Source organism: Lupinus angustifolius, chromosome LG06, assembly GCF_001865875.1.
Source record: "Lupinus angustifolius cultivar Tanjil chromosome LG06, LupAngTanjil_v1.0, whole genome shotgun sequence".
Lineage (NCBI taxonomy): Eukaryota > Viridiplantae > Streptophyta > Magnoliopsida > Fabales > Fabaceae > Lupinus > Lupinus angustifolius.
Window position 1 is genome coordinate 1,740,494 of NC_032014.1, and position 26,816 is coordinate 1,767,309.

The 26,816-nt window shown below is 32.4% G+C and overlaps 3 protein-coding genes across 4 annotated transcripts; 2 read left to right on the forward strand and 1 right to left on the reverse strand.

Moving 5' to 3' along the window:
• LOC109348773 (protein S-acyltransferase 10-like) lies at positions 1,723-9,012 on the forward strand. Of its 2 annotated transcripts, XR_002107801.1 has the most exons (12): positions 1,723-1,925; positions 2,104-2,218; positions 3,172-3,246; positions 3,373-3,444; positions 3,591-3,725; positions 3,833-3,866; positions 4,396-4,505; positions 5,245-5,331; positions 6,103-6,186; positions 7,800-7,865; positions 8,096-8,366; positions 8,513-9,012. XR_002107801.1 is itself a non-coding variant. In XM_019589322.1 (11 exons), the coding sequence occupies exons 1-11, from the start codon at positions 1,841-1,843 to the stop codon at positions 8,271-8,273; spliced, it is 1,041 nt and encodes a 346-aa protein (XP_019444867.1). In that variant the 5' UTR covers positions 1,724-1,840; the 3' UTR covers positions 8,274-9,012. The 2 variants fall into 2 exon arrangements, 1 of the variants encoding a protein (XP_019444867.1); XM_019589322.1 differs by having other exon boundaries at positions 1,724-1,925; positions 8,096-9,012.
• On the reverse strand, positions 10,971-15,664 carry LOC109348772 (lysine histidine transporter-like 8). The gene is made up of 5 exons (XM_019589321.1): positions 15,221-15,664; positions 14,284-14,420; positions 13,245-13,675; positions 12,005-12,136; positions 10,971-11,544 (listed from the first exon to the last, which is right to left on the reverse strand). The coding sequence occupies exons 1-5, from the start codon at positions 15,613-15,615 to the stop codon at positions 11,056-11,058; spliced, it is 1,584 nt and encodes a 527-aa protein (XP_019444866.1). The 5' UTR covers positions 15,616-15,664; the 3' UTR covers positions 10,971-11,055.
• Positions 19,074-26,816, forward strand: LOC109348771 (general transcription factor 3C polypeptide 5-like). Its single transcript, XM_019589320.1, has 13 exons — positions 19,074-19,288; positions 19,425-19,764; positions 20,013-20,103; positions 20,544-20,610; positions 21,777-21,819; positions 21,959-22,130; positions 22,231-22,329; positions 22,938-23,006; positions 23,509-23,647; positions 24,049-24,247; positions 25,968-26,074; positions 26,182-26,218; positions 26,604-26,816. The coding sequence occupies exons 1-13, from the start codon at positions 19,154-19,156 to the stop codon at positions 26,756-26,758; spliced, it is 1,653 nt and encodes a 550-aa protein (XP_019444865.1). The 5' UTR covers positions 19,074-19,153; the 3' UTR covers positions 26,759-26,816.

Consider the following 26,816-nt stretch of genomic DNA (forward strand, 5'->3'; position numbering starts at 1 on the left):
TGTCACTCCTTTGTACCGAGAAATATGATTGATAAAAAATATTTAATAATTAGAATTTTAACTTAAATAAATTTTTCAACCAATAAAAATACATCAAGTAATATAAAAAGTGGTACAACAGATACAGATGTGCTCCTCAATATCAAATGGTTTGTCTCTCTTTGCTTGGAACTCGGAATCTTAAAGAGTACTCACAACTTTGCAGAATGTGGAACGATCCTTCAAATCCAAGCTAAACTTCTTCATCCTTCTGCTTCTAGTAATGTGAAGTTGCAGTCAAATCTACCATACCTTACTAACTGTCTATTATTGTTAGCTCAAACTAACAGTAGCATGTCAAATTCAAAACAGAAACAATGAGTATCCCAGCCCCTATATGATAGAAATACACTAAAACAAACTCAACAAGAAAAAACAAACTTAACAAGAAAAAACGAACTTCTATTATATTCAATTCAATCCTATTATTAAACTTTATTAAATTGTTATTTATTCCATTACAAAAATATTAAATTTAGGTATCTGAAATTTTACTTATTATTAATAGTATTATCTTTAGGTTTTGAAATATTTCCCTATCAATATCTTATATTCTACATTTTTCAAATTGCAAAAGGGATACAACCTGGTCATCTATAAGTACTATTATGTTGCATTGAGGCACATCAACAATGGTAATTTTTTTTTGAGCACACATGAACATAATTTTGAAAAGAAAAATGTAATAGTAGATTATAGATGTTTCAATTTTATAATTATATGTTTTTTATTTTAGGTCATTAACATAAATGATTTTTTTTAAGACAAATGATTTTTTTTTAAGACAAATGATTTTTTTTTAAGAATAATGATTTTTTTTTAAGAATAATGATTTTTTTTGTTATTACAATTAAATGAATTAAGATCTACAAGCAATTTCAATCAATTCCTTTGGACAGAAATAATAATAATTATTAAACAATAAGTTCTTCAATATTAGTACTGGATACTATGACCTTCCTAAGCTGTTCCAAAATTTGTATAATTTTATGTGTTTTTCATTTTTATTGGTAAAAAATAAAACATAAATTTAATATATGAACTACTGTCACTAAAATATTATGTTATTTATCTACTGTCACTAAAATATATTAACTTTATATATTCAACGAAATTAAGCTGAATATGTGCAATGTGCACTTCTTTTATCTCAAGATTATAGATGGCAAAATGGATAAGCCCAATGGTGTATAGTGCTCACTAATATATAAAATTTGTTTGCTTGTTATGCCTGCAAGTATTTTTATAGGGCAATGCAGACAATCCACAGATTTCATCTAATAATAAAAGAACTCAATAAGTGATGATGTAATGTGATTTAATGTCTTAAAAAAATTGTAAAGTAATATGGTTTGTTCAACTTTACATAAAATATCAATTGTTCTTAAAATTCTCTTAAACTATTTTATTTAACTTTTTTATATTCTATTTTAGTAATTTTTTATTTATATTTCTTATCAATGCTCATGGACCGCCCATTAGTCTGTTTTCAAATGACAAAGCATGTCATTTTATCCATCAAAATAATGTAGACATACCCACTTAAAATGTTGCGGACATCGGCAGCCCGTATCGCCATCTCTACGGGCAAGACAAGAGTTAAGACATTAGAGTTTAAAAAAGATTAAAATAAGAAAAAGAAAGTAGGTCCCACTTAATTAGAATTATTATTACCACTCTCCCATCTATTTATCTATGGTCACTTTATCCGCAAAATTTATTTCATTCATTCAAATATAACTGGTTTCCCTTGAAATGAAGAAACACTGACTCATGATGCAAATCGTTTCACTCTAATTTGATGACAATCGTCGATATACTCCGTTCCTCTCCGGATCCAACAATGGATCGATGCTTCCGATTTTTTCCATGCCTCGCCGATCCTGGTGCGTTTTCAATCGATCCTTCTTTAACTTCTTACTTTATTTACTACTTTTTTTTATATATTTTTTATTTAATGTGTGTTTTATCCGATTTAACTCACTGAATTGTGAATCATGAGTTCTATGAAACACTGTTTTCTGAATTATTATTATTTCTCTGAATTTTTTAACTGCATTTCAGGTCGGAGGTCTTCGTTGTGCTTGAAGTTGGTCTTAGTGACAATTCATGTTGTTTATCTCGTTATTCTTTTTTTATTTGATGGAGATTTGATTGAAAAGACTAAAAAGGAACCGTGGTATGTTTTATTGCATGATTTCTGTCATTATTGACAAAATTGAGTTGTTGTTGCTGCCTGTGTAGTGGATTTAGTTTAAATTTACTGTTATTAATAAGCAATGAATCCTGATATATCATTAGATTTTTCATTTTTATCATACTTTTTTGTAAGGGAAGTTTAGTTATGACTGATTTGGATTACCTGATGTGAGATTCCGGCGATTGAAAAAAATAAGTGATCATATCTCTGTGTTGTTGATGTTACTTTTTTAACTGGACTTTTGGTGTGAATCAACATATTGTTCTGGAGACTAAGTAAAAGCTAGGTATACAAGTGAAGATGCTTTGTATAATTGCCTCTATCAATTGTAAGGAAACACAGACACTTCATGATAGTTGCCGTGTTGTGTCCATGTTGCTTACGTATTTCTATTAAACAACTTTGGACATTTTTAATTGTATTCTTGAACATTTTATATTTTTTTTACCATATCCCTTAGTCCTGTCTGTATTTCCTTGGTCAACTGTTTGTCGCGTGCATGGAGAAAATTGGCGGAACCATTCCTTCCGAGTAGGATAGCTAAGCCTTACTCTTATCTCAGGGACAGTTCTGACAAGATGAATGGCATACTATAATATATTAGGGATAGTCATGAATATCTTGAGTGATGGGTTATTATTTCTCTTCTCATTTTTTTTGAAAAGTCATTGAGGTGTGGATATGTTTCAAAAGTCAATCTTACTGACATATTCCAACACATTCCTTCTGCACTTTCAGGAGATAATATGAGCAGTTTGGTGAAGTCTGAATAAAATCTATCACTTTTAGATGTTTATACACATTAAGGAAATCTCTAGTTTAATGTAGTTTTGTACCCTAGTCCCTAGTGTATGATTTAGTGTTTCCAAATAGTTTTATGTGATGGCTAATGTTTTCTGATTTTTTCTATACATTGCTTGATTTTCTGTCAGGTACACTGCTTTATACTTGCTTCTGTTTGGTGTTACTTTAATACAATACTTCGCTACCTCTATTTCCTCTCCGGGGTAAACATTGAAACAGTTTACTTCCTTAGCATGTAATCAATATTGATTTTGATTAGGAATCATGATATTTAAATTTATATCTTATTGATGTGATTTATTTTTCTTTGGTTCTTTTTCTATGTACAGCTATGCCCTTGATGCGATGAGGGCTGTTAATGAGAGAAATGCAATATACAGACAGACATCAGAAACCTCAAAGTAAGCTATAGTCCTATCTCCCCTCTTAAGTTTATTATTAGAAAGGATCTAATAACATGTGAAGTAAATTTATGTTATTTGTTTATTTATTTATTTACTTTTATCTGTCCTAACTATTATATTCAATTTCTAATGCTTAAGCAAAGTCAATCAGCTTCAAGCAGAAATGGGAGCTTCATTGTTACAGTGGAGGGAAATCAGACCGAAAGAAATGTTTCAGGAAGTAAGGCTACGGCTTGGTCAAAGTTGGTGGCAGACTTGTATTCGGGATCATCAATCAGGTAGGTGGGAGTGTGGGACTATCTATTATTACTTGATCTTTAATTTCATACTCTGACTCTCTTGGTTAAATTTTCATGAACATGTTATGGCTTACTTCTCCTAGCAGAACATGGACATGCACCTACTGCAATGTGGAGCAGGTATTACAAATGTCACCTTGTAGTATATATTATGTCATATTGTTGTACAAGTCATTTCATTTCTTCTGTGATGCATCTTTGGGTGATGCTGTATTCATTTGGTGGTTTTAGTTGTCAACAATTCATTTTGTACAGGGTCATAAATGCCAACTTTGAGGATATAAGATTAAGTATAGAGTGTTGTCCCTGTTATATCTTTAAGTAGTTTTGTTTAATAAATATGACATGATCATCAGACTGTGAATAATAATATTCCATTCTGTCTCCAGATATGCTACTCCATATCTTGTGTCTGTATTACCATTGTTTGACAATTAGTTTTCTGTTCTACATTCAGTCTTCCTTGTAATAGAAAGAGATCTGCACTTTACAAACTGGCTTTTCCGTGCATTATATATATGAGTTTTAGCACAGTAGAAGTTCCTTCTTTGCACAATGCAAACCATGCACCTCTCTTTTGGGTTCTAAAATCAATAATTTAACCTCCTGATTTTGATGATCAATTATTTTATCGATGGTCATTATGCAGCCTCCGCGAGCGAAGCATTGTCATGATTGTGACAAGTGTGTTCTTCAGTTTGATCATCACTGTGTATGGCTTGGGAATTGCATCGGCCAGGGCAACCATTGTCTGTTTTGGTTAGTTATTTATGTTGAGATATGTAATTCATCATTGGTTCATTTGCATTCTGACATTGAGATTCTTCTATTGTATAATTTATTGAAGATATCTAGTTTTGATCAATGAAATTTCACGAAGCACAAACTTTTATCTTGACTAAATTTAGTATTGATAATTTATAATTATAATTGATATTTAGATGAAGGATTAGTGGCCTGGAAATGCAATCACCACAAATGATCAGTAAAGTGTCGTTTTTGTTTGTTTCATACTCTTGATATGTCTTCCAACACTTTTAGTTGCAATATGCAATCCGTATTCACCTTTTAATGTTGATTATGAAATGTGTTTGATGAACTCATAAACCTTGTAGAAACTTATGTATGTTTTCCTTACATTAGTTATTGCTGTGATCAGATGTGTTTTTGTTTTTCAAATTTTCGTATTATGTCCTACTAAATACTATGCAAGTTGAACAATTATAGATAGTTTTGAGAAATAATTTTTATTGAGTATAAGAACTTCAGCCTGCTACTTAAACACTTGAAAAACTTATGAATGAGAATTTTCTCATTGCCTTTTTCTGGAAATACAATCTATCCTTGTGAAGATCTTTGGCTATGTTCTCCATGTTATCTATAATTTGCTAGCATTTTACCAGGCAGTTGCTTATTTTATCAGTTTCATATATACTTTAGTATAGAATATTAAAATGTTTATATCAGTATGGTTTTTTCTTCCTTCCTGTCAAAATAGGTGGTATCTTTGTGAAGAGACAGCATTGTGCCTCTGGACTGGTGTCTTGTATATTTCATACCTGAAGGCTCACATTACACTGGTTTGGTACGATATCTTTTGACCTATTTTGGAGGAATATTGAAACTCATAACCCACTATTAAAATGTTAACCATCCCATAAGGCAATGGTTAAGAAAAGAAAACAATAATGGAAAGGTCTTATAGAGAAACTAAATATCCTATTTCTTATATTAATTACACCACTTCCTAATAAAAAATATATTTTTGTTAACTTCTTTAGCAAAACCGCAAAATGAATTTGATGTAAAAAATTTGTTATCAAATGCTCCCTTTGGAAAGGAAAAAGTAGAAAAGGTGAGGCTCCCGTCATTCTGAGGTCTCGGGAGGGTCATAACTCATAATCTGAAGCCATAACCCTGTGAGCTGAGGGTGAGCTTTGGCATACTGGTAATGTTATTAGCTTGACCTGCTGATACACACACACATATATATCAATTTAAAGGGTCAGTTACTGCACGAGACTCACACGTAGTTAGGTCTGGGGAGGATAGATGTATGCTTATCCTCACAACCACAGAAGTTGTTTATAGGATCTTAACAAACATTGTTTTTTCAAGGCTCACCCTCAAAGTGGAAGGCTATTTTTGGGATTTGAACCCATATGTATATCATAAAAATATTTTGCATATTACTGTGGTGATTGGAGAATTTATTTCTTTTCAAAAACATGTTTATGCCTATAATTATATGAAGGTCTTCCAAACACAAGGAAGAGAAGCCAATGCTTATGTAATTATGTTATCTGTATTTTTCATTTTAATGTGAAATTGAATCCTAATTCGATGATGCTGTCAGGTGGAAGGATGCGATCATGATACTACTCTTGATCACTTTAGCAATTTCCTTAATATTTCTACTTCTCCTACTGTTATTTCATAGGTAACCCTTGTAATTTATTTATTTTCTTATTCTGTATCTTGCTTCAGATTGCATTTATATAGGCCTTTGATCATGTTCCGTACCCTAAAATACTAATGCAATTATTGTAGATTTGTTAAATTGTGCTTCTGTTCATTCTGTGGGGGAAGGGAAAGGAAGAGGGTTCTAGGTGCTTTTAGAATACCAGTTTTACTGTTATTTGATGTGTCTTGAGCATTACTTTTTTTATCCGAGTATGTGAAGATTTTTTTATAGGCAAGTTTTTTCTTTTTTAAAATGGAGAGGGAGGAGAGTGCAGCTGTTGGGGTTTGAACCCAGACGCTCATGCCTAATGTCCCACAGTTCTACCAACTGAGTGAGGGCTTAGAGTATGTGAAGTATTACTGTCCATGAGGCTCTCGCATTCGGTATACTTTGTACTATACATTTTTGGTTTTTATGTCTTTCCACATTTCCATTCTATTACCTTGATGCTACTAAATGTTGATGTTGTTAAGTGTGAAGTCCCATATTGGTTGAGTATATAATGGATGATGAACCATTTATAATAATTTGGGCAGCCCTCCTCATATGAACTAGCTTTTGCAGTGAAGTTAGGCTCAATTGTTTTGACATGGTATTAGAGCCTATCCAGATGTCTCACCCGCAAATGTTAACTCCTGCAAACTTCATGCTCCAAATCTTCGTTCTTGGGCTCCAGGGTTGTGTGTTAAGTGTCAAAGCCCCTCATTGATTTATAATATGATTGAAGAGCCATTTACAAACTAGCTCTTAGGGTGGAGTTAAGCCTAATATCAGAGCCTATCATGATATTGGGTCACTCGCTAATGTTGCTCGAGACCAGCACACTTCATGCTTCAGATGTCCATCCCTAGGTTTGAGGGAGTGTGGGCTAAGAATGTTTTATTCCCTCATATTATAATAAAGGGAGCAAATCTTATGTCCCAAAAAGAGTGAAACTTGACATGTCACAACTTGTGATTGGTTACACTGTTTGGGACAACAAATGTGCTCCCATAAAATATTTACTCTAAGGCAGACTTAAGACTTAAACCGTTGCTCCTGCCCTACTGAATCCAATTTATGAAGAAACAGCTAGAAAGAATGTAAAGATTGCAATTATATTTTTTTAATCAGAAAAAATAAAACTTTATTAATCAGGAGTATGAAGGGTACCCCGAACAATAACAGTTACAAATGTTTATAGGGCCTCCTTACACTGATCTATACAGACAGATGTGTTAACAGTCCAATCAATAAAAGAAAATGCAGCCCTATCAAACCTTGCCCTCACCTGTTACATGATATGATTTGTATCATTTCATAAACCTTCCCAACGTCCAAATTCTCATTTCTAAACATGATGCCATTTGTGTGCAACTTTTGTTCCCTGTAGAGTGATGGAATGAGTTTCATACCTTTTGCAATTTCGCATTGAATCTAAATCTTAGAACTTCTGTTCCACCAATGTAAACCATATTCAAAATAAAGTATTGAAGTTGATCTTCCTCTTTTACCCTTTGGCCCTCTGTTTCCAGTTCTCCACCATTTATAGTTGAGAATCCGAATTTAAAGACAGTAACATCATAACTTCTGTTTTCTCTTTTCTGCAGTTATCTTATCCTGACAAATCAGACTACGTATGAACTTGTAAGGAGAAGACGAATTACTTATCTAAGGTTAGATAAGTTAGTTCCTTGATGTTTTCCTATCATGCCATATTTTTAGTTTTATACCTTAAATCATTTAAAAATAACATTCTGATGTATCACGATTCTCTTTTTAGTTGTTGTTTGCTTTTAATGTATCAATGAGATGTGTGTTGATGGAAAATTAGGTGTCTGAATTATTACTTTTTGTCCACTATGTTTCGGGATATCACTGGTAAACACATTTCATTAATCTGCAGGGGGCTTCCCGAAAGAGTGCATCCATTCAGTAAAGGAGTTTGTAGAAATGTATATAACTTCTGCTGTTTAAGGAGCAGCATATACAACAGTTTGGAACCCATACCTTCACCTGAAGAGATAAAAGAGAAGTCAAGACCATACTCATGCCTGGCTGTTGTAACTTGTCGATGTTGCTGATGGTTTTAAGTATTGTACATATAGAAGTCTTTTCCCTCAACAGTTATATTTTGAGAACACGGAATTTTGCCAATGCACCCTTTGCTTAGACGGGTAGATGTCGACTTCAGGCTATTTGTTTTACGATTTTTCTTCTTCTGTTAACCACTGTTTGCCCAATTTTTTTGGAAGTTTAATGTACTGCTTCAGTGGTAGTGTGTTCTTTTACCGATGATGGATTTATACTTGATACTTAATAGATCTGGATATCTGGCTATTATGGAACTGACTCATGTCATGGAACACAAGGGGAAATAACAGTATTCAGTTGCATGCAGTTGAAGTGAAGCCTCTTGCTTGTATTTCTGAAGTATTGAATGAAGTACTTGAGAAGTTATCTTTCATAGTGGCAGAAGAAACTTGACTCTCATGAAATGCATCTCTTGAAATGTCAAGACTTGCTATTTCTGTTTCTGTAAGGTGAGTGATTACCAACTAATACAACATGAAAATATTTGATTGTAGAAATTTGGTTTCGTGGTTGGTCTTTCCAAGCCCATCATACTGATAAATTTGCATTGGAAGTAAGGGGGAGATAAAAAAAAAATAGTTACCTTGTTGGTCTTGCAGCGTTAAATGTATTTGTTATCTGTTATATACCAGCTTTATTTTACGTTATTTCAGTTATTGAACTAATTGACTTTACTTTCCATTTCTGTATAGAAGCACTTACCTACCAATCTTTCCATTGCTAGCTTTTTGCTTCTTTGATCTGATTGTGCATAGTGATAGATCTCATCAAACCTTTGACGGGGAATGTATTTTAAATGAGCTGAGAGCATTCAGAATAGTTATTTTCATATTATATTTTATGTTTTAGCCTTTTTTCTAAATGTTATTCCAAATATTTTTATGTTTTATAAACTCATTTTCATTTATAATTTGAAAGCCAAGGGGAACCTTTCCAAATTCCAATGTTTTGAGGGAGATGGAATAGAGTAAAAGATAAGAACAATTACATTGGATCTACTCTTTTACAAATAATTTTCCTAGTTCTAATTACCACCAATCAGTATAAGAGATACGCACAGGTGTAAAAGAGAAGAAAGAATGTAGAGAGATTCATCATGATTTTGTTCTGTGTTGAGGAGAAAGAGAGAGAGAAGATTTCTTTTTTGGGCAGATTCTCATTAAAAATCCAGCATAGAAAGTAGGAAGGGAGGGTAAAATATGTGAAATAACATATCTTTCTCTACCTAAAGCATCTCACATGCTTTCAAGAGCATAAAAGATGATTCAAGAAAACTCATCTCTTTCACTTTCTTTCACACTTCTTTTATACCAAACAACCCTTAAATCTACTCTTTTTTTATCACTTTCTTTTTCCCACTATTTTTGTTCAAATGCTGCTTATTTAGGTTTTAAAAAGTCTTCATATCATCTTATGCTGGGACGGACCCAAGCATTGAATTGTGGGGCAGTTGCCCTCAACTAGTTTTCGATTTTGTTCCAACCTATATTTTTGACACCTATGAATCACAAAATTATTTGTAATACGAGGAGGGGTTCACTTATTTTAAATTTCATAATAACCATCAATTTTAGGAAAATTCAATGAGTTGAATTAGTAAATAAATGTCCATAGAATTGATAACTAGGATGAGAAGTAAGTTTAAAAAACTTACTCTTGAAATAAGTGGATCCACACTCTTCTAATAATGTCACTGAAAAAAAATTAAGCCTGTAACTTTTTGGGTCCCATTCTTCTAACATCTCTCTAATTATCATAACTTATACCCATTCACCTTTCTCACTAAGTTTTTCTCTCTACAATAGTGCTGGTATTTTTATTGTAGTTTGAGTGCTGGTGTAATGATTTTGTACAAATTTTGCTTGTAAGAGTACGGCACCCATTATACTTACATTAATAGTTGTTTTTATTTATAAAAAATATTATACTTTTAATATGATAAAAAAATGCATGTATTGCACCATAGTCTAGATTTTATAGGTCGATCGGTGATCTTATGCATAGAAATATACATGTCAGACTTTGAATAAAATTGCCACCAAAGAATAATTAAATTTTGCAACCAGAGTCTCAGAGTAGTTGTTAGCAGTCTATTTGGAGAGGGGACTTAATAATATCAATAGATTTTATATCCCATTTTTTGTACCATTCCATGTACCATCACTTCTAATTGATTGAAAAAATTTATTTTAAGTTAAAATTATAATTATTAAATATTTTTCTAATTAATCATCTAGTGACACAAAAGAGTAAGCAACACAGCAGATGTAAATCCGATATTATATATTCTATCTATTTTCTATGCCATAAATGAATCCTCAAAAGATTGATATAGAATGGCACACAAAATGGACCACCTATCAATTAACAAAATAACATGTCAAATGAGATGGGGTATCAACAATTTAGAATATGGATCAAAACTAGGACTAGATGCCCATCTCTAAGAACACCCTCTTTTCAAAACTTGTATGTCATTTTTTTCATACTTTCCTAACTAAATGTTGGTCCACTTTGACAACGAGAGTCAATTATTGGGGATGCATGAGCATGACATAAGAACATGTATCATATAATTGTGAGCCACCAAAAATAGATAAATTTATACAAACTACATTTACCTTTTTTCTTAGGAAAAATCAACAAACAAATACAATACAAAATTACAAACTACTATAACAATCTAAAAGATAATAAACTTTGGCACTCTTCTTCCTAGCTTTCTCCAAATACATTTTCCTTAGGACTTTATTATTTCCTCTTTATTTAAGACTACTGAGGATTGAAAAAGCTTACATTAATACCAGTATCAACAATAATATAAATACTAGCTACAACCAATATGGCACTAAGACTCACCCCAAATGTCCCTAAGAACCAATTGAGACACCACATTACACTATGCTTCTTGGGCTTCTTAATCTTGAGCCACATAAAGCAAGGGTAAGCCAATGTCACAGGTAATGATACTCCTCCAATCAAACCAGCCAAACTAGACAAAAATGGAATTGCCACTCCTATGAAGAAGCAGAAAAACCCAAAGAAGATACGAAAAATTGACCTTAGCCACCAAGGACATGGTTTCTTCATTCTTGTAGTGTATGATGATTCCATATCATCAAATGCTGGCATGCCATAGATTTGAAATGAACACAAACCATTCACCACAACAAAAATGCTAGTGAACCCAAGTACAAAGCTTGACACATCATGAGAGTGGTATGCATATAGGGCAGTGAGCATTCCTCCATTTGAAGGAATCTGTACATTTATTTATTTCAGTAACATAAGTTACAAACTTTATAATATAATAATAACCAAAGCAAAGATAAGTCATAATTAATTTACTTAACAAATATTTGTTATCTTAAATCATGTCTCAAATGGTATAGTCTACTAATGAAAACATTTTATGTTTATTAAAATATTTAAACATACATTATTATTATCGTAGGTTTTGTTTCATTAGCATTAGCATATGGCGGGAACATATCTGCTGTCCCACTTTTTGTACCATTCCATTTACCATTACCTCTAGTTGGTTGAAATTTTTTTATTTAAGTTAACATTGTAATTATTAAATATTATTAGGCCAATCATTTTTCCTGATACATAGAATGACACAAAAGAATAAGACAGCAGATGTAAATCGGCATGTGACACCATAAAGACATGATCAGATATTTCTGTTGATTTTTTTTTTGAATTAAAAGATGCATACCAGCTGGCCATAAGCCCAATAGCCACCGATGGCTAAGGGAAATAAACAAGCAGCAATGATTGTGTAAGAAACTTTGACTCCTTTCCACATGGGAACATGAGATGGATGTTTTTCACTTGAAGGCATAGTTGCCTGCAACATATATAAAATACACACACGTTTATCACCCATTCAAAAATTATAAACAATATTCACCATTTAATAATAATGTATTGATCTTAGACCACAGTTTCTCTTGTGTGAATGACACTAGCTAGCAAGAGGATAATGATGGCAAATTTTTAAAGTTTCAACTCTAATCTTTATATTCAATGAAATTTAATGCACTAAAACTTATCCTAATCTTGTTCCTTGTAATAAGCCCGTCATTTAGGACTAGTCAAATAGTGATGTTAAGGGAAAGTCATCTATTAACTTCATCATTATTATGCTTGACCCACCCTCTATTCAATAATTCCAACTAACTTTATTAATATTTAAAGCAGTATATCTGAAGTGTGATCTATTGTCAACTATGCAATGTAGTACATATCTCATTAATTAAATACTACCAACACAAGATATATAAAATTTAAAAAAACTTCAAATTGACACTTTAACTAATGAAAGTATGAAACATTGACCAATAATCAACAGATAAATCAACCAATTTATGAAACAAGGATCCAGAGATAAGTACATGTTTTTGCACTTGTTTTAGTGACAAAAATGTAATTTTATTATAATAAAAAAGATAAATGTGTTATTGAAAGTTGTATTTCCCTTTATCTTTTGAAACACTTGTCTCTCTATTAACGAAAGAGTAAGACTTCTCTCTATTAATGGAGAGACAAGTAGTATTTCGTAGTGTATCTTTAAGGTTAAAATTATAATTTCAATAAAAATTAAAGGTCATAAATGTCATTGTCTTTTGGTTTTTAATGTATTTTCTCACAACTTGTCTCTCCATTAATGAAGAGAAGTCTAACTCTTAATCAAAATTATTCTAACTCCACTTTATCTATTATTATGTTTCCTTTAACTTCATTAAGCAAATACTTATGCGCGTGCTTTAGAATCACCCTACCTCACATTTGTGACTTACGTGATAAAACTATGAGTGTGCAAAAAATGAAATTAGATCACTCAAAACCATATGATAAAATAAAGGGAACTACATAGATACATGTAATGTTTGTAATGAACTAATTTAAAAACAAAAATAGGTAAGATCAATAACAAATATGATGAACATACATACCTGTATTTCAAGGATAAGATTGTGGCCCCTAAAAGCAAAGGCAATGATACCAAGAGCATTAAGTATACTGAAAGCACTTTGAGCACTGCTCCCTTTCCTAATGGGGTCATAGCTGACCCCTGGAAGGGCACCTTGTGCAACAGAAACAGCCCAAATGGAGGTACAGTACCCTACAGCAGTAACAGCTCCAACTAGAGAAATACCAGCAATAGAATTCAAATTTGGCAACTGAGATAACACAACAGCTGCACAAGTAAACACCAAGTACCATTCAGTAGTAGTTAAGGGTTTTGCAGTGGCACAAGCATCACCACATACAACTTGGTAGAATGTTCTTGCTGTTGTTCCTCCTATGATTATCAATGTTGTGCATGTCCCAGCTGATAGGTACAATATTGGAAACATTGCTACAAATTTCCCTATTTTTTCACCTGCAAAAATCATAAACATTTAAATCAAATCTATTACTATAATGCTTATAATTTCCTACAATGCATGCATGGGGTTATGAATAATATCCATTGTATTAGGTTTTGAGCTTTGTATTGTTTTATTTTCTTTAGGATCTCCATTGTTTCTTATATACCAGTGGCATTCTTATCAATATATAACAATAAACATTAAGAGACCACTATGATGGGTACTTTTTTTGAATCAATATAAAAGAATAAATATTCATTTCAATCTCTCATATTTTCGACCTTATTAACTTGATCCCTCAAAAAATAAAAACCTAAAATAATCCCAAAAATTTCAAATATAGGTCAAATTGGTTATTTTTAACATGTTTGTAAAGACTAATTTGATGTCAAAAAGAACTAATTTGACCCACATTTAAAAAAATTTGAAATCACTTTGGATGTTTCAATTTTTAAAAGACCAATATGATAAAGTCGAAAAAAACATGATGACTAAAATGAGTAATTACTTTATATATACTAAACATTTGGTATTGACTTAAGCAATGATAAAAGTAAACTAGAGAATGGATTAGAAAAGATTGAAGAAGAAAAGTATTAGAGAGGTGGAGAAATGGTACCGAATGTAGCACAAATGAGTTGAAGGTATCGACTATAACGGATACCCTGCTCCACTGACTCATGAAGATGAACCAGAAGCCATAGTGTGTACAATTGCCATATAAACGCTATAGCCAAGCTTATTATTCCCCATGTCCTGCAACATTCACATTTTTTTGTTTTCTAATGGTTAGAATAATATATAAAATATATTAATTGGCATCAATTATTTCATATTATAGGGCCTACATACTCTACCGTTATCGTTCATTTATAATATAGTATTTATTATTACGTATCTATCTCATTATTTCAAGGAAGACTTATGTTGCAGCCATTATAGACCTTATCATATCAAGTTGAAGAATACGAATGAGATTATTTTTTTACTTTCAAATTATATCTCACATTAATCAAAATATTTTATATTATTTAAAAAATTAAATATTTATTATTTTTTCTATTTTTTTATCAAACGTTGTTAATACGGAACATAGTCTACTAAATGCATGGGGATACCAAATGATTATTCCATTATTGACGCGACTTCAGTGCTATCCATTTTTGACTTGGTTTAATTTTTAAATATCTTTTATAATTAGGTATTATTAACGAGTTGTTAAATTTAAATCAATAATCTTTTACCAGACATGACAATATACACTTATATTTAACTTTATATATTTTCTGATCCTGTAATGTAAATTTTTATATATGCATAATATTTGAATCTATTCAATAAATTTGGTTAACTTGATGAAATCATGAATACCTTATGAATATGTAAACATATCCCTAACAGAAGCAAAAGGAGAACATATTCAAAACAGTGAAATCTGTTTTAAAAACTTGCGTTTAGATTTCAGTTCAAATCAAACACTAGTAAACTAAAATATATAGCTGAGGAAAAGAGAAAGATTGAAACATATGAACATATAGTAAGAAAAAAAAACTTACCATCCAAGAATAGTGAAGGCAACAGGTAGAACAAGAGCTTGAATACCAATACCAGAAGAAAGAGTATGAAAAGCAGCATAATATTTGTTACCATTCCTTGATTCAGTGATTGGAAGCCATGCATCTTGAGGATCAAGTTTGGTGAATCTAAGAACTTTCCTCACAGGGCTTCCCAAAGGGGTAATAAACCTTGGAGTTAAAGACATTCTTGGGGTTCTAGGAGTCTTAGGAGTCTTAGATTTTGGATGTGAATGTGCATCTCCATTCTCTGATTGAAGTAGGGGTGACCTAGTTAGAGATGGTGAATGAAACTGAGATGGTGGACAAGACACTGGTGGTGATAAACCTGTTTTTGGTGTTATTGGTGCTGAATATATTTCCTTAGCTTCACCCATTTTCACCTTCTTTTTCTGTTTTGCACCTTAGTCTTGTGTTTATTTCTATGAAATACTGAATATGTATATATATAGAGGGAATAGGTGGACCATAATGTTTATTCCACGTTACTTCTTTACAAGTTGCATACAAAAATCCAAACAAATTATTTGTGCATTTTCTTCCTGTTATTTATTTTTGAGAGAATGAAAAGTATATAAATGTAAACAAATAATGTGTACCCTTCATTGAATTATTAGTTGGTTTTAAATCATCATATCATTCACGATCCTCATCAGTCATCAGTGATAATATAACATAATAAAACAATAATTCATTCACTTTATGTCTTTATCTTTCTTATTTTATTTTTATTTAATTATATGCTATGTTACTGTTGGTCAGGATTATACATGATGGTCCAATATTGATTAGTAATTTCTCACCCATTCTATTTCTCCAAGAAAAGTTGATGGAAATAATTATTAAGCTGATTGGTCCAAAAAAAAGTAAGGGGAAAGGTGATTTATTAATTTTTAATTAATAAATAAAAATTTAAATCATTAAATATTTATTTGTATCAGTATTTTTAAGGGATACTTTAGGTAGATGATAGAAATTAGGGGTTATTGACAGATGGAGATCATATATCTGTGTTCATGTCCGCTTAGTATTCATTTAAAAAAAAAATTATAAAAACAGAAATTAGTATTTTAATATTATTTCATGAAGTTTGATTAGTTTAGAAAATAATGACAAAAAAATTATGGGACGGATAATCTTTGTCCCTTAATAACTACATATACACTGCAGTATGATTTTGTCACCCTTTTTTTAAAAATACTAATCTTTGTGTAGCATTTAAATTAATTAATAAATATGGTAAAAAAAAACGTTTTCAAAAGATATATGGTCAATCTAATAAGCATGCAAAAATTGTCACACGCCCCTACATGCAAAAGATATGAGACAAGGGAAACTGCCACTAGCATTTATAAAAAACAACATAACTTTGTCTATGATTTTAGGATAATAATTAAAAACATAATGAAAGGTTATCTAAATCATTTCCAAAGAGATATTGTCAATCTAATAAGCATGCAAAAATATGACTCAAACTAACTATGTAGGAGGGATATATCAGTACATTCCCATTTAATTATTGTGCTTGTGTTATTCTTATGCAAATAAGAATATCCTTATTTTTTTCATCATTAGAGTCAATCTTATTTTTATGAATATTGCTTAAACAAACACATTCTTATTGCTGAGTGAGGCCCATAATTCAAGGAAAGAAGGAGAGAATTGAGAAGCTGGTTGGATCAAAACCAATTCTATTAGTATTTTATTTACGTCAATTTATTTATATAGTAGTATTTTCCAATAAAATAATAAATTATTAAATTACTTTAAGATATGTGAGATTATTTATGTAGATGTAGTTCTTCATATATTAATGTCAACATAACTTATTGTTAGAATTTAATTATATTTATTATAAAATAAGAAAGTGTGTAATAGATTGTGGATCCAGAAGAAATTATAATTTAGATATAGTAAAAAAATAGTTGTTAATTTGAATTTATGAAGAGGTATAATATATTACAAAATAATATATAATATCTCCACTGTGCTAGCTTAGAAGACTTTGTTTGACCAGCTGAATAAAAATAGCTATGTAGTGTGTTGGTTGGTAAATAATTATCATTAATATTGTTTATGCAATGGGTTGGTAGAGATTGAAGAATTGAACATGCAGTACTATTATTTTATGTTAAACATTTGAGTTTGACCGGTAACAATAGCCGACAATTTTTCCTAGCTGTCAAGTATTTAATTAATATGAAACTAAGAAAGAATCCAAAATTTTACATGCGCATACAATTTTGGAAATTATATTTTCAAGCTCTTGGTTTATGAATTTTGAGTTTTTGACACACCATTAAAATTAACATTACTGCAAGATATTAATTTATTTTTTTTATTTTTTATGCAATTGTTAATCAGCACTTACTCAACAAATTGCTTCTAATGTGAAATGTTAGTTTCAACCCTCACAAGTCATCACAACTAACTTGTTCCTGTCGTGGCGGCTGGTCAGTATTGCAAAGAAAGTAAGGGCAAAATAGGAATAACAGAAAATAAGAAGGAATTGAAAATCGTATATATATAAAAGATAAAGCATGTACATGTTGACTAACGAAGCTATTTCAATGTCCATTATGACGACTTAAAAAGGTATTTCAAATTCTCAATGTCCATAATGTTATCAACGACGGAAATTGACAAATAGTTATGTTGGACTTGGAAATTTATGGACAACATGGTATATTAGAAACATGATGAACAAGTGCTCGGTGTTCTCACATTAGATATTTCCTCCAAATTCAAAGTTTCTATAATTCTGTTATTAAATTAAGTAACATTTGCTATTTATGGATTTTTTGGTACATATATGGATTGACCTTTTCTAATTCGTTTTTATGGCCATGTAATGACCGATGGATGATGTTGGTGGTAATGTTTGATTCCTCTTAAGCAATGTCTCGGGTTCGGGTATTGTGAATGAAAAAATATCCGCTGGGAGAGTTAGCCTCACGTACATGTGGATGTTCTCGGTTCAGACATGATTGTGTCCAGTGCGAGATATATGTAAGAAACCAAAAAAAATATGGCATGTAATGCAATATGGGTTTTCTATGATATATTTTTCTACAACCAGGACTCACAAATCTGTCTAGTCTATAATCACCTTTTATGGAAATTATGGGTCCTAAGCTAAGATCCTTTATGAACCGGAAGAGCAAAGCTGCACTTTCAGTACTATTTCGTGGTTCAGTAATTCTCTTCTCAATACCTCAGCAAGGGATTTCACCTTATTAAAGTTGAAGAGTATTCATGCCTAAATGCATTCTTTTAATAGTACAAGATATACATGGAGAGATATATTAGGCTACACATGAAAAGGAAAGGGCTTACCACTACAAGAGAAAAGCTATTTCAACTGCTTTAACTTCACTTCCAAGAAAAATTCACTTTAAGTATCAATTCGTGGGAATGATCATAAAAACACATAATTATTGTAATTTTAACTTAAATATAATTTTTTATTGATCACATGAATTGATATATAAAATGACAAATTTTTTTGGGAAAACATATGTACTCTCCCCCAACTGGAAATGAATATATTAGAATTGGATGTGGCACCTGAATATTATTTGACTCCAAGATTGACATTCTTTATTTAGAGATTATGATTTGTTCTATTATTTTTTTACAGATATATATGGTATAGATAAATGAAGATAAGTCACTAGGAGAAAAATTCTCAATTATCTACTGAATAAATAGTAATCGAGTCAAGGAAATCAATTTGTAGACGTGATAGTTTTTAACGAGTTAATATTACTTTTTTAATATAAAAATCTATTTAATTCAAAAAAGGCATAAAAAAAAAAAAAGATAACCCCTTTATACGAAGTTCCTTGACATCGCAGCGGCAGTAACATTCCTAAATACCGAAACCCCAATTTATTTGAGTCCTATAATCTTATAATGGGTGTGATGAATGATTCCACTGTCTCAGGTGTTCTACCTGATCCTCAAGGCTTTGTTGTTCACTATCCTGCTTATCCTTCTTCCATCTCTCGCGCTATCCACACCCTTGGTGGTATTCCTTCCATTCTCAAGGTACATATTTACTCTTACTTTTTATCGGCTGTGTAAGGCCCTACTAGATCTTCGGATAAACTAAAAATGTCAACTCCTGGGAGCACACTAATACCAAAAATCTTACGACCATTTAATTAATTATTATTATTTGTAGGCTCGTAGTTCGCCATCAAACAAATTAGAGTTTCACTTCCGTCCTGAAGATCCTTACTCACATCCTGCGTTGGGGGAGCTTCGTCCTTGTAACAATTTTATTCTCAAAATATCTAAGACTAAACCTAACAATGTTCCTCATTCTAATAATGAGATACAACCAAATGAAACGGTTACTGATCAAGTTCAAGATGCAACTCTTTCTGCTCATATTGTTGCTCATATTCCCGAGGCTTATCATTTTGATGGAATGGTAGATTACCAACACGTTATTCCGGTTCACGCCGATGTTGCACGCAGGAAAAAGAGAAATTGGTCTGAATTAGAAGAACCACTTTTTGGTGAATTTTATTACTCTTTCAACTTTTCTATTTCTCTTTCAACTTAGGTACTTATTGGTGTGCGGAGAGAACAAAATCGAACCGAGTGTTATGTTTTGTTCTATTCCTACATACACCAAACATAGAACACAATTGATATGTTGTCTTTCATTCTGTTCTAACATGTTTACCAAACACTACCTATTATTTTGAAGTTTGCTTATATCTGTTTTATGGAGTTAGTGGTTTGTGTTTGTGTTATGGTATAGATAAAGGCGGTCTAATGGATTTGGATCACGAGGATGTTATGATTATAGTGCCTCCACTTTTTGCTCCAAAAGATGTGCCAGAAAATTTAGTGTAAGTTTATCTCACATTTTGTTAGTTTTATTACATATAGACTGTGATCTTGTGTACATTTAAAGTTCTCTGTCTTTGTGATAACCTTCAGTGAGGCTTTGCTTTATATTATGTCTTGTCCACATGTGCATATGTATGTTTTGTACATTTGTTTCTGTAGTTTTGGCTATTTCAATTGTGAGACATGCTTGATTCTTAATATTGAGGTCTTCCAAGTCTTCACATGTTATGTCTTCTCTCTCTCTACTGGAGTGAGAGGTGATGAAGTTTTTAGTCCTACTACTGTTTCCTTCAAATATGTGCTATTATTCTATTTAGTTTTCTGCTCCTAAAGCTTTTTATTGTATCTTTTTCACTAGTTGTCCTTGTAATGCTTTGTTTGCCAATTTTATCTTGATTTTAATTTTCTTTGAAGTGATTTAGTGTTTTTCTTATTTCAGCCTGAGGCTACCTTCAAATTTAAGCTCCAAAAAGAGACAAGAGGGAGTTGTAGAACACCATGTCGAGGTATATTTAGTTTGAATTAGTTTCTTAATAGTTGTAGCCATCAATCCTTTGGGTATATTAGAATGTAACAATAATAATCTGTTAAGTATTGATAATTGATCTTTAAGTCTCTTTAACAAGATAAGAAGGCCATATAGATGCAAAGAGATGTAAAGCTCTACTGTCTCAATGGTTATCCATTAGAGTAACTTGTTTGAAGAGTCCTTAGTTGGAGTTACTTCTTTCAACTTGGTACCATCCTGTCATTTCATTCACTATAAACATGCAATTATTATTATTATTATTTTCATGGGAAAACAAACTACATTAGCAAGAGCAGAGGGAGATTATAATACCAGGGGAGAACAAAATATCCTTCACATCATAAAAGAACTAATAGATAACTAATGTAACATCTGAACAAGAAAAATAGTCAAGAGCGCAAAAAGTTTTAGGGGCAAAGAGACACCTTTAAAGCTGTCAGCATTTCATCCTCTAAGGCTCTAACCAAGTTCACAGAAGGGCTACATGTATACCATACCCATTGCTCACCAAGAATCCCGAAAACATTGTTCCTTCTTTCTTACAACGTAAAACCAAATTTGTATAATTTTTTTAAATTTTTTACTGATGGAGAATTGTTCTTAAAACACATATTGTGGGCAAAAGTACAAGGCCTATGAATCTTCAATCTTTACATGTCATATGTATGTTATAGTCCTGTTAGTTACTATTCTTAAAATTAAGGACTTGGATTTAGAGGGAGTTGGGTTATTAAATGTAGCCTTTGATGGTCAGGAGAGTGAATCAGAAGCTAACAGGATTTTCTAGAGAACACATTGGAAGAGTCCAAATCTAAACTCTCGTATCTAAATTGGGAGAGAAATTAATAGGATAAAATAAAACGGTTTGTAATTGACTAGCTTATTGATCTCTAAAGTGTGTATGAATGGCCCACTAAAAAAAGTGTCTATGAATGCCAAATTTCCAAGATGATAAACATTTGCTTTCAGCAGGTAATTGTAACTCGTAAGGGCTGGGTTTTGGAAGTATGTAGGTACTGGGCCACATATACCTAAATAATCATTTAAATGGACTGTGCTTATTTTCATTTTTCATTTGATTATCATCATAGTATGAGAAATATTTTTAGCAAGAAAACTAACCTTTTGCTATGTCGTGTGCAGATGGACATGGAGCCAGTTCTTGCAATTGATTTTGACATTAAAGATATCCTTTTCAGTTGGTAGACGAATTTAAAACTTATTCATGTTGAAAAGGTTTAAGTGATTATAGCAATATGGAAAATATCTTACATTTTGCAACGAAATTGCACTTTTGTGGTTGTGGTTTTACTCAACTTTCTTACAGATTCCTAAAGTAGTGAATTGGGAGGAATACATACCAAAAGGCTCAGATCAGTGGGAGTCACAGATGGCTGTATCTAGAATGTTTGATGAACGGCCTATATGGTCCAAAGTTTCACTTACAGAACGCTTGCTTGATATGGGCATACGCTTTTCATATAGCATGCTCAGAAGGTGACTTACCCATGTGCTGGTGATTAGCTTTTTAATTGTGGTAATTGAATTGCTAGGCCGCGGCAATGATGTAGTGACCTTGCTTCCTATCTTCTTGTAGGCTTCTATCTAGAATTTCTTACTACTTCTCCAGTGGACCATTTTTAAGATTCTGGATAAAGAAAGGTTATGATCCACGCAAAGATTCTAATTCTCGCATGTAAGACCTACTCCTCATTTCTAGATATTATCTTTACCTTTAATCATCCATTTGCATTGAAAATCTCATTTTTAATGTATTACTCAATTAGAGTACCTGTATGCCAAGGTTTCATGTTATGCTTTCAATTTGTACTTCATAGACAACAATAAATAGCTAGTTCAAGGATGGTATCATGATGAGTCTAGAAGCTTGTCATGATGAATAAAGATTTTGAACTTTGGAAGCATCTAGCTTAACTTTATCTAAACATAGTGATAATTTACTATAAAAAAGGGAGGACCTCTGCATGAGGCTCCCACGTCGAGTCTGAGGAGGGTAGATGTACACACTCTTACAACCACAAGCGGAGATCATAGCTAATGGCAAATTGACAATAAGTACACTGAGGGTGGGATCTGTATGCTCATACTTATTGCAACCACTGCCTTAACCCCCTCCGTTGCCGTTTTGTGAAACAAGGGTGAGATCTGTACATTTTTACCATGGTTCTAATAAAGCTGAATCTTCATTTGTCATTTTTTCTATGTAATTCTTAGTGGTTTTATTTTTAATTAAAAATTGGATCTTTTCACTATTGACCATGTTTTTTATTTCTGGTCTTGCAGTTATCAAAGAATCGATTATCGAGTACCAGTCCCATTACGAAGTTACTGTGATGCTAACTCAGCCAATAAGTAAGTTCTTTTTTTCATTTTATCTCTTGCTTTGCAAAACGAAGTTGCTAACTGTACCTCAGAGGCAACCCAGACATGTTTATGCGTAAGAAGAGATAAAAGAAAACAGCAATGTAAATACTATATATGTTTGTATGTGTGTGTATATTACACTCATAATGTGAAGAGAAAGAGATTGTAGAACTGTACAATCTCAATTAAATTTATTTGGGGATTTCTAAATTTGATTATTTTCCTACCTTTTTCTTTTGTACTATCAAGGATAGCCCCTCACCCTTTTGGGTAAGGAACTAATCCCTTTTGGGGTTCGTGGCTGCCCCTCCCAACCAATGTCGTTTTCAGGAATCGAACCCTTAACCTTTTGGTCATCCTGAGTATCTAGCAGGGCCTTACACCACTAGACCAACACCTTATTGGTTGATTATTTTCCTACCTTGATACAACATATCTGGTTGTTATCACTATTTGTTTTGTCATTTGCTAAGGCTATTGTTTCATACAGATCGAAACCTAGATGGGAGGATATATGTGCCTTTCGTGCTTTCCCTTGCAAGTTTCAGACATCTTTACAGTTTTTTGATCTTGTTGATGATTATATTCAATCAGAAATAAATAAGCCTCCATCACAGGCAACTTGCACTGTAAGTTTTTCATATGAATCTTTATTTAGTATCTCACATTTTATATTGACACACTCAACATTGGCCTCACATTTATGAGACAAACATGCTTTACTCTGCTTCACATGATGTTCCACACTTTTCTTATTTTCTCTAGCATGAAGGTAGACCCATATGATTAACTATGGGTGATACGTGATAGAGACCTGCTTAGAGTTTCTTTTTCCTTAAACAACCAAAGAAGTATCAAACTTTATTCTTTAGGGTCATGATGTATGGAGGCTTGTGCATATTTTGTTGCTCAGATCAAAATTTATTGCTTTAAAATATCACAATGTGCTTGATTTTATATTGCAGTCACAAGGTTACCGTAAGAAATTCTATTAACTATCTGAGTTGCATGTAACATGCTAATTTTGCAGTATGCTACTGGGTGGTTCTCACAACATGTGATTGATTGTATTAGACAACGTCTTATGGTGAAGTTCCTATCAGTATTCCCCAAGCCAGGTGCAGGAAATTTACTCAGAGCTGCCACTGCAAGGTTTGAAAAATTGAAGAGGGAGTGCAGTAGGAATCCCATTAAGCTCAATCAAGAGGAATGTCAACCAGCTAATTTAGGTTATGTTACCTGTTTTCTATTATTTCCTTTATTTATATTGCTTTAGTATTGTTATAGACTTATAGTCAACTATTGCCACATTCAATAACTTACGTCCTAATCCTTATTATAAGACACTTTCAACCGAATTACCCATATCAATAAGAGTAGTTATTTTTTTAAAAAGACACTATAACATTACAATTTTACCCTCCTAACTCCTAAGTGTACTTGGGAAGTTAACAGATTTAATGTTTCTCGTAAATGAACAATCAAGAAAGCATATATAGTTAAAGCCTTTAATAAGGACAAATAAGATAAAAAACCATAAATGCTACATAGAAAATGGAAAGCATCGTATAAGGAGGCCATCAAAATACCTTTTAATAAAGACCACGGGGAGTAATATATAATAAACATTAAAAACCAGTCTACTTCAAAGCTCACCTGATTGGAGCTGATTTTTTGAACCCTTGGTTGGCTCCTTGGCTTCAAATACACTTCTATTTTAAGACCCTCCATAATTCTTATTTTAGGCATTATATGATCTAACAATAAGGGAGAATTCAGTCTGGGTTCTTCTGAGAAAATTTCACCACTTTGTTTCCTCAAAGTGAGGTATTTCATAACTATTATGAACCTAGTTGGAAGATTCTCTTTGGGTTGTATGTCTTTTGCTAAACTTACACTCTATCTATTTCGTCTTATATAATGGAATGTCTTTCTAAAGCTTGTTTGCACATTTCTAGCTTCCAATTTAATTCCTTTCTCGATTCTTCAACTAGGACAATATCATCCGTAAAAGCATGCTTTGTTGCATCTGTTCTTAGATATGCTCAACAAGCACATCCAAGACCAATGTCAAACGGTATGTGCTCAATGTTGACCCTTGGTATGGTCCTATAGCAATAAGGAAATCTTTTGTGGTCTCATTTTGTATTCTGACACTGTTCTTGATCCCATCATACTTATCCTTGATTGCTTAGGCAGTCCAAACTCTTTTATTCTCTAGAGCTTTCCTCAATACCCCTCTAGGCACCTTATCATACATGTTGGGAAGCAAGTCCTATTGCTTGCCATAGACATGGTTTAAATGCTTGTTGGACTACTCCTCTCATTACCAATTGATTTTGAGATGAAACCTTAACATGATATTGGAACTAAAGTACAACTTCTCTTCGGTTGTCATGGACTAAAAGATTCCCTTTAGTCTTTGGTCAAAGGTAACCATTCGTTTGGTCTGCCATGCTTATGTGGAGGGGGCATGTCAGAAAGTAAGTCTCACATTGCCTATGTCATTCTCTTAGGCATGACTTAAATACATGTTGAACTACTTCTTTCATTAGCAATTGGTTCTGAGATGGAACCTTTACAATATGCCTTTTCCAATCAATGAAAATCGTGTGTAAGTCTCTTTGGTCCCTCCCGTTTCTCTTCATCAATCACCGTAGCAAGTATATAGTCTCCATGACCGACCTCCCCGACATAAAACCAAATTGGTTTTCAGTAATGCACATCTCTTGTCTCAACCTTCGCTCATACTATCCTCTCCCATAGCTTTGTAGTATGACTCATGAGCTTAATCCTCCTATAGTTCGCACAATTTTGATATTCTTTGTTCATATAAATAGGGATTAAAGTAATTATCCTCCACTCGTCTCCCTTGCACAATCTTGCTGGACTGGTACATATGTGATTTGAACAATCAATTATTGATAATTTTTTACTTGGAACATATAGATTTTCAAGAGAACAATGAACCTGGCAATGTTGAAGATGATGAAGAGGAGGCAGCTGAGGGTAATAATAGTGATGAAGAATGGGATGCTTACGAAGAACCTGATATGGTATTTCTTACCTATATTTTGATTTCATATTTTTCTCAACAGTTTTTTAGCAATGGCTTTTAAATCAGAAATTTTTAAATTTTAATTTATGCTGTTGACTCATGTAGGCTGGAGATAGTGAGATCCCTCTGCCTTCTCAGTCTTGTATCCTTTTCTATAAGTTAAAAGATCGAATCATATTATTGTGTTGTACAAGTTTGTGATGAGGATGCAACATGAACATTCTGAGTCCTGAAATTCAGGTTACCTCATCAGTACTACACCCTTTCCCCTTGCCCTGTATGCAGAGTCCCAAACTGTACCAGGGTACCTAATACAGTTGGAAGTATTATGAAGGTGTTTAAATATTTTTACTTTGTATATATTAGAATAAGGAAAACCGTAAAAGGACTCAATGTGGCGCAACAATCAAAATGAGATCCATCTTGATTATTCTTGCATCATCTTGATGTCTAAGTTGATTGTTAGATTTTCTCAAATATCATTCAAAGATTTGCAGGTGATTTTGTGTTCCTTAATGAATGTTCAGATCTCAACATGGACAATATTTCAAGGAGTCATTTACAGGAGCTTTTTGATAGCTTTCCCTCTTTCGAAGCTGATAGTGAAGTTCAAGAACATGGCAGTGACGAAGAGTATCACATATACGAGGAAGATAGTGACGATGACAACTCTGATGAATGATTGCTTACACTAAGAACTGTAAGACACACACATCTCCGTCCTATCTATTGTTCTTGGA

Excerpts from the sequence above, each read along its gene's own strand:
- LOC109348773 (XM_019589322.1), top strand. The coding sequence starts at position 1,841 with ATGACAATCGTCGATATACTCCGTTCCTCTCCGGATCCAACAATGGAT. Across the intron at positions 3,726-3,832 it reads TATTCGGGATCATCAATCAG|AACATGGACATGCACCTACT; the intron begins GTAGGTGGGAGT and ends TTCTCCTAGCAG. Across the intron at positions 6,187-7,799 it reads CTCCTACTGTTATTTCATAG|TTATCTTATCCTGACAAATC; the intron begins GTAACCCTTGTA and ends TCTTTTCTGCAG.
- LOC109348772 (XM_019589321.1), bottom strand. The coding sequence starts at position 15,615 with ATGGGTGAAGCTAAGGAAATATATTCAGCACCAATAACACCAAAAACA. Across the intron at positions 13,676-14,283 it reads ACTCATTTGTGCTACATTCG|GTGAAAAAATAGGGAAATTT; the intron begins GTACCATTTCTC and ends TGATTTTTGCAG. Across the intron at positions 11,545-12,004 it reads ATTGGGCTTATGGCCAGCTG|ATTCCTTCAAATGGAGGAAT; the intron begins GTATGCATCTTT and ends ATAAATGTACAG.
- LOC109348771 (XM_019589320.1), top strand. The coding sequence starts at position 19,154 with ATGGGTGTGATGAATGATTCCACTGTCTCAGGTGTTCTACCTGATCCT. Across the intron at positions 22,131-22,230 it reads TCATATAGCATGCTCAGAAG|GCTTCTATCTAGAATTTCTT; the intron begins GTGACTTACCCA and ends ATCTTCTTGTAG. Across the intron at positions 23,648-24,048 it reads CATCACAGGCAACTTGCACT|TATGCTACTGGGTGGTTCTC; the intron begins GTAAGTTTTTCA and ends CTAATTTTGCAG.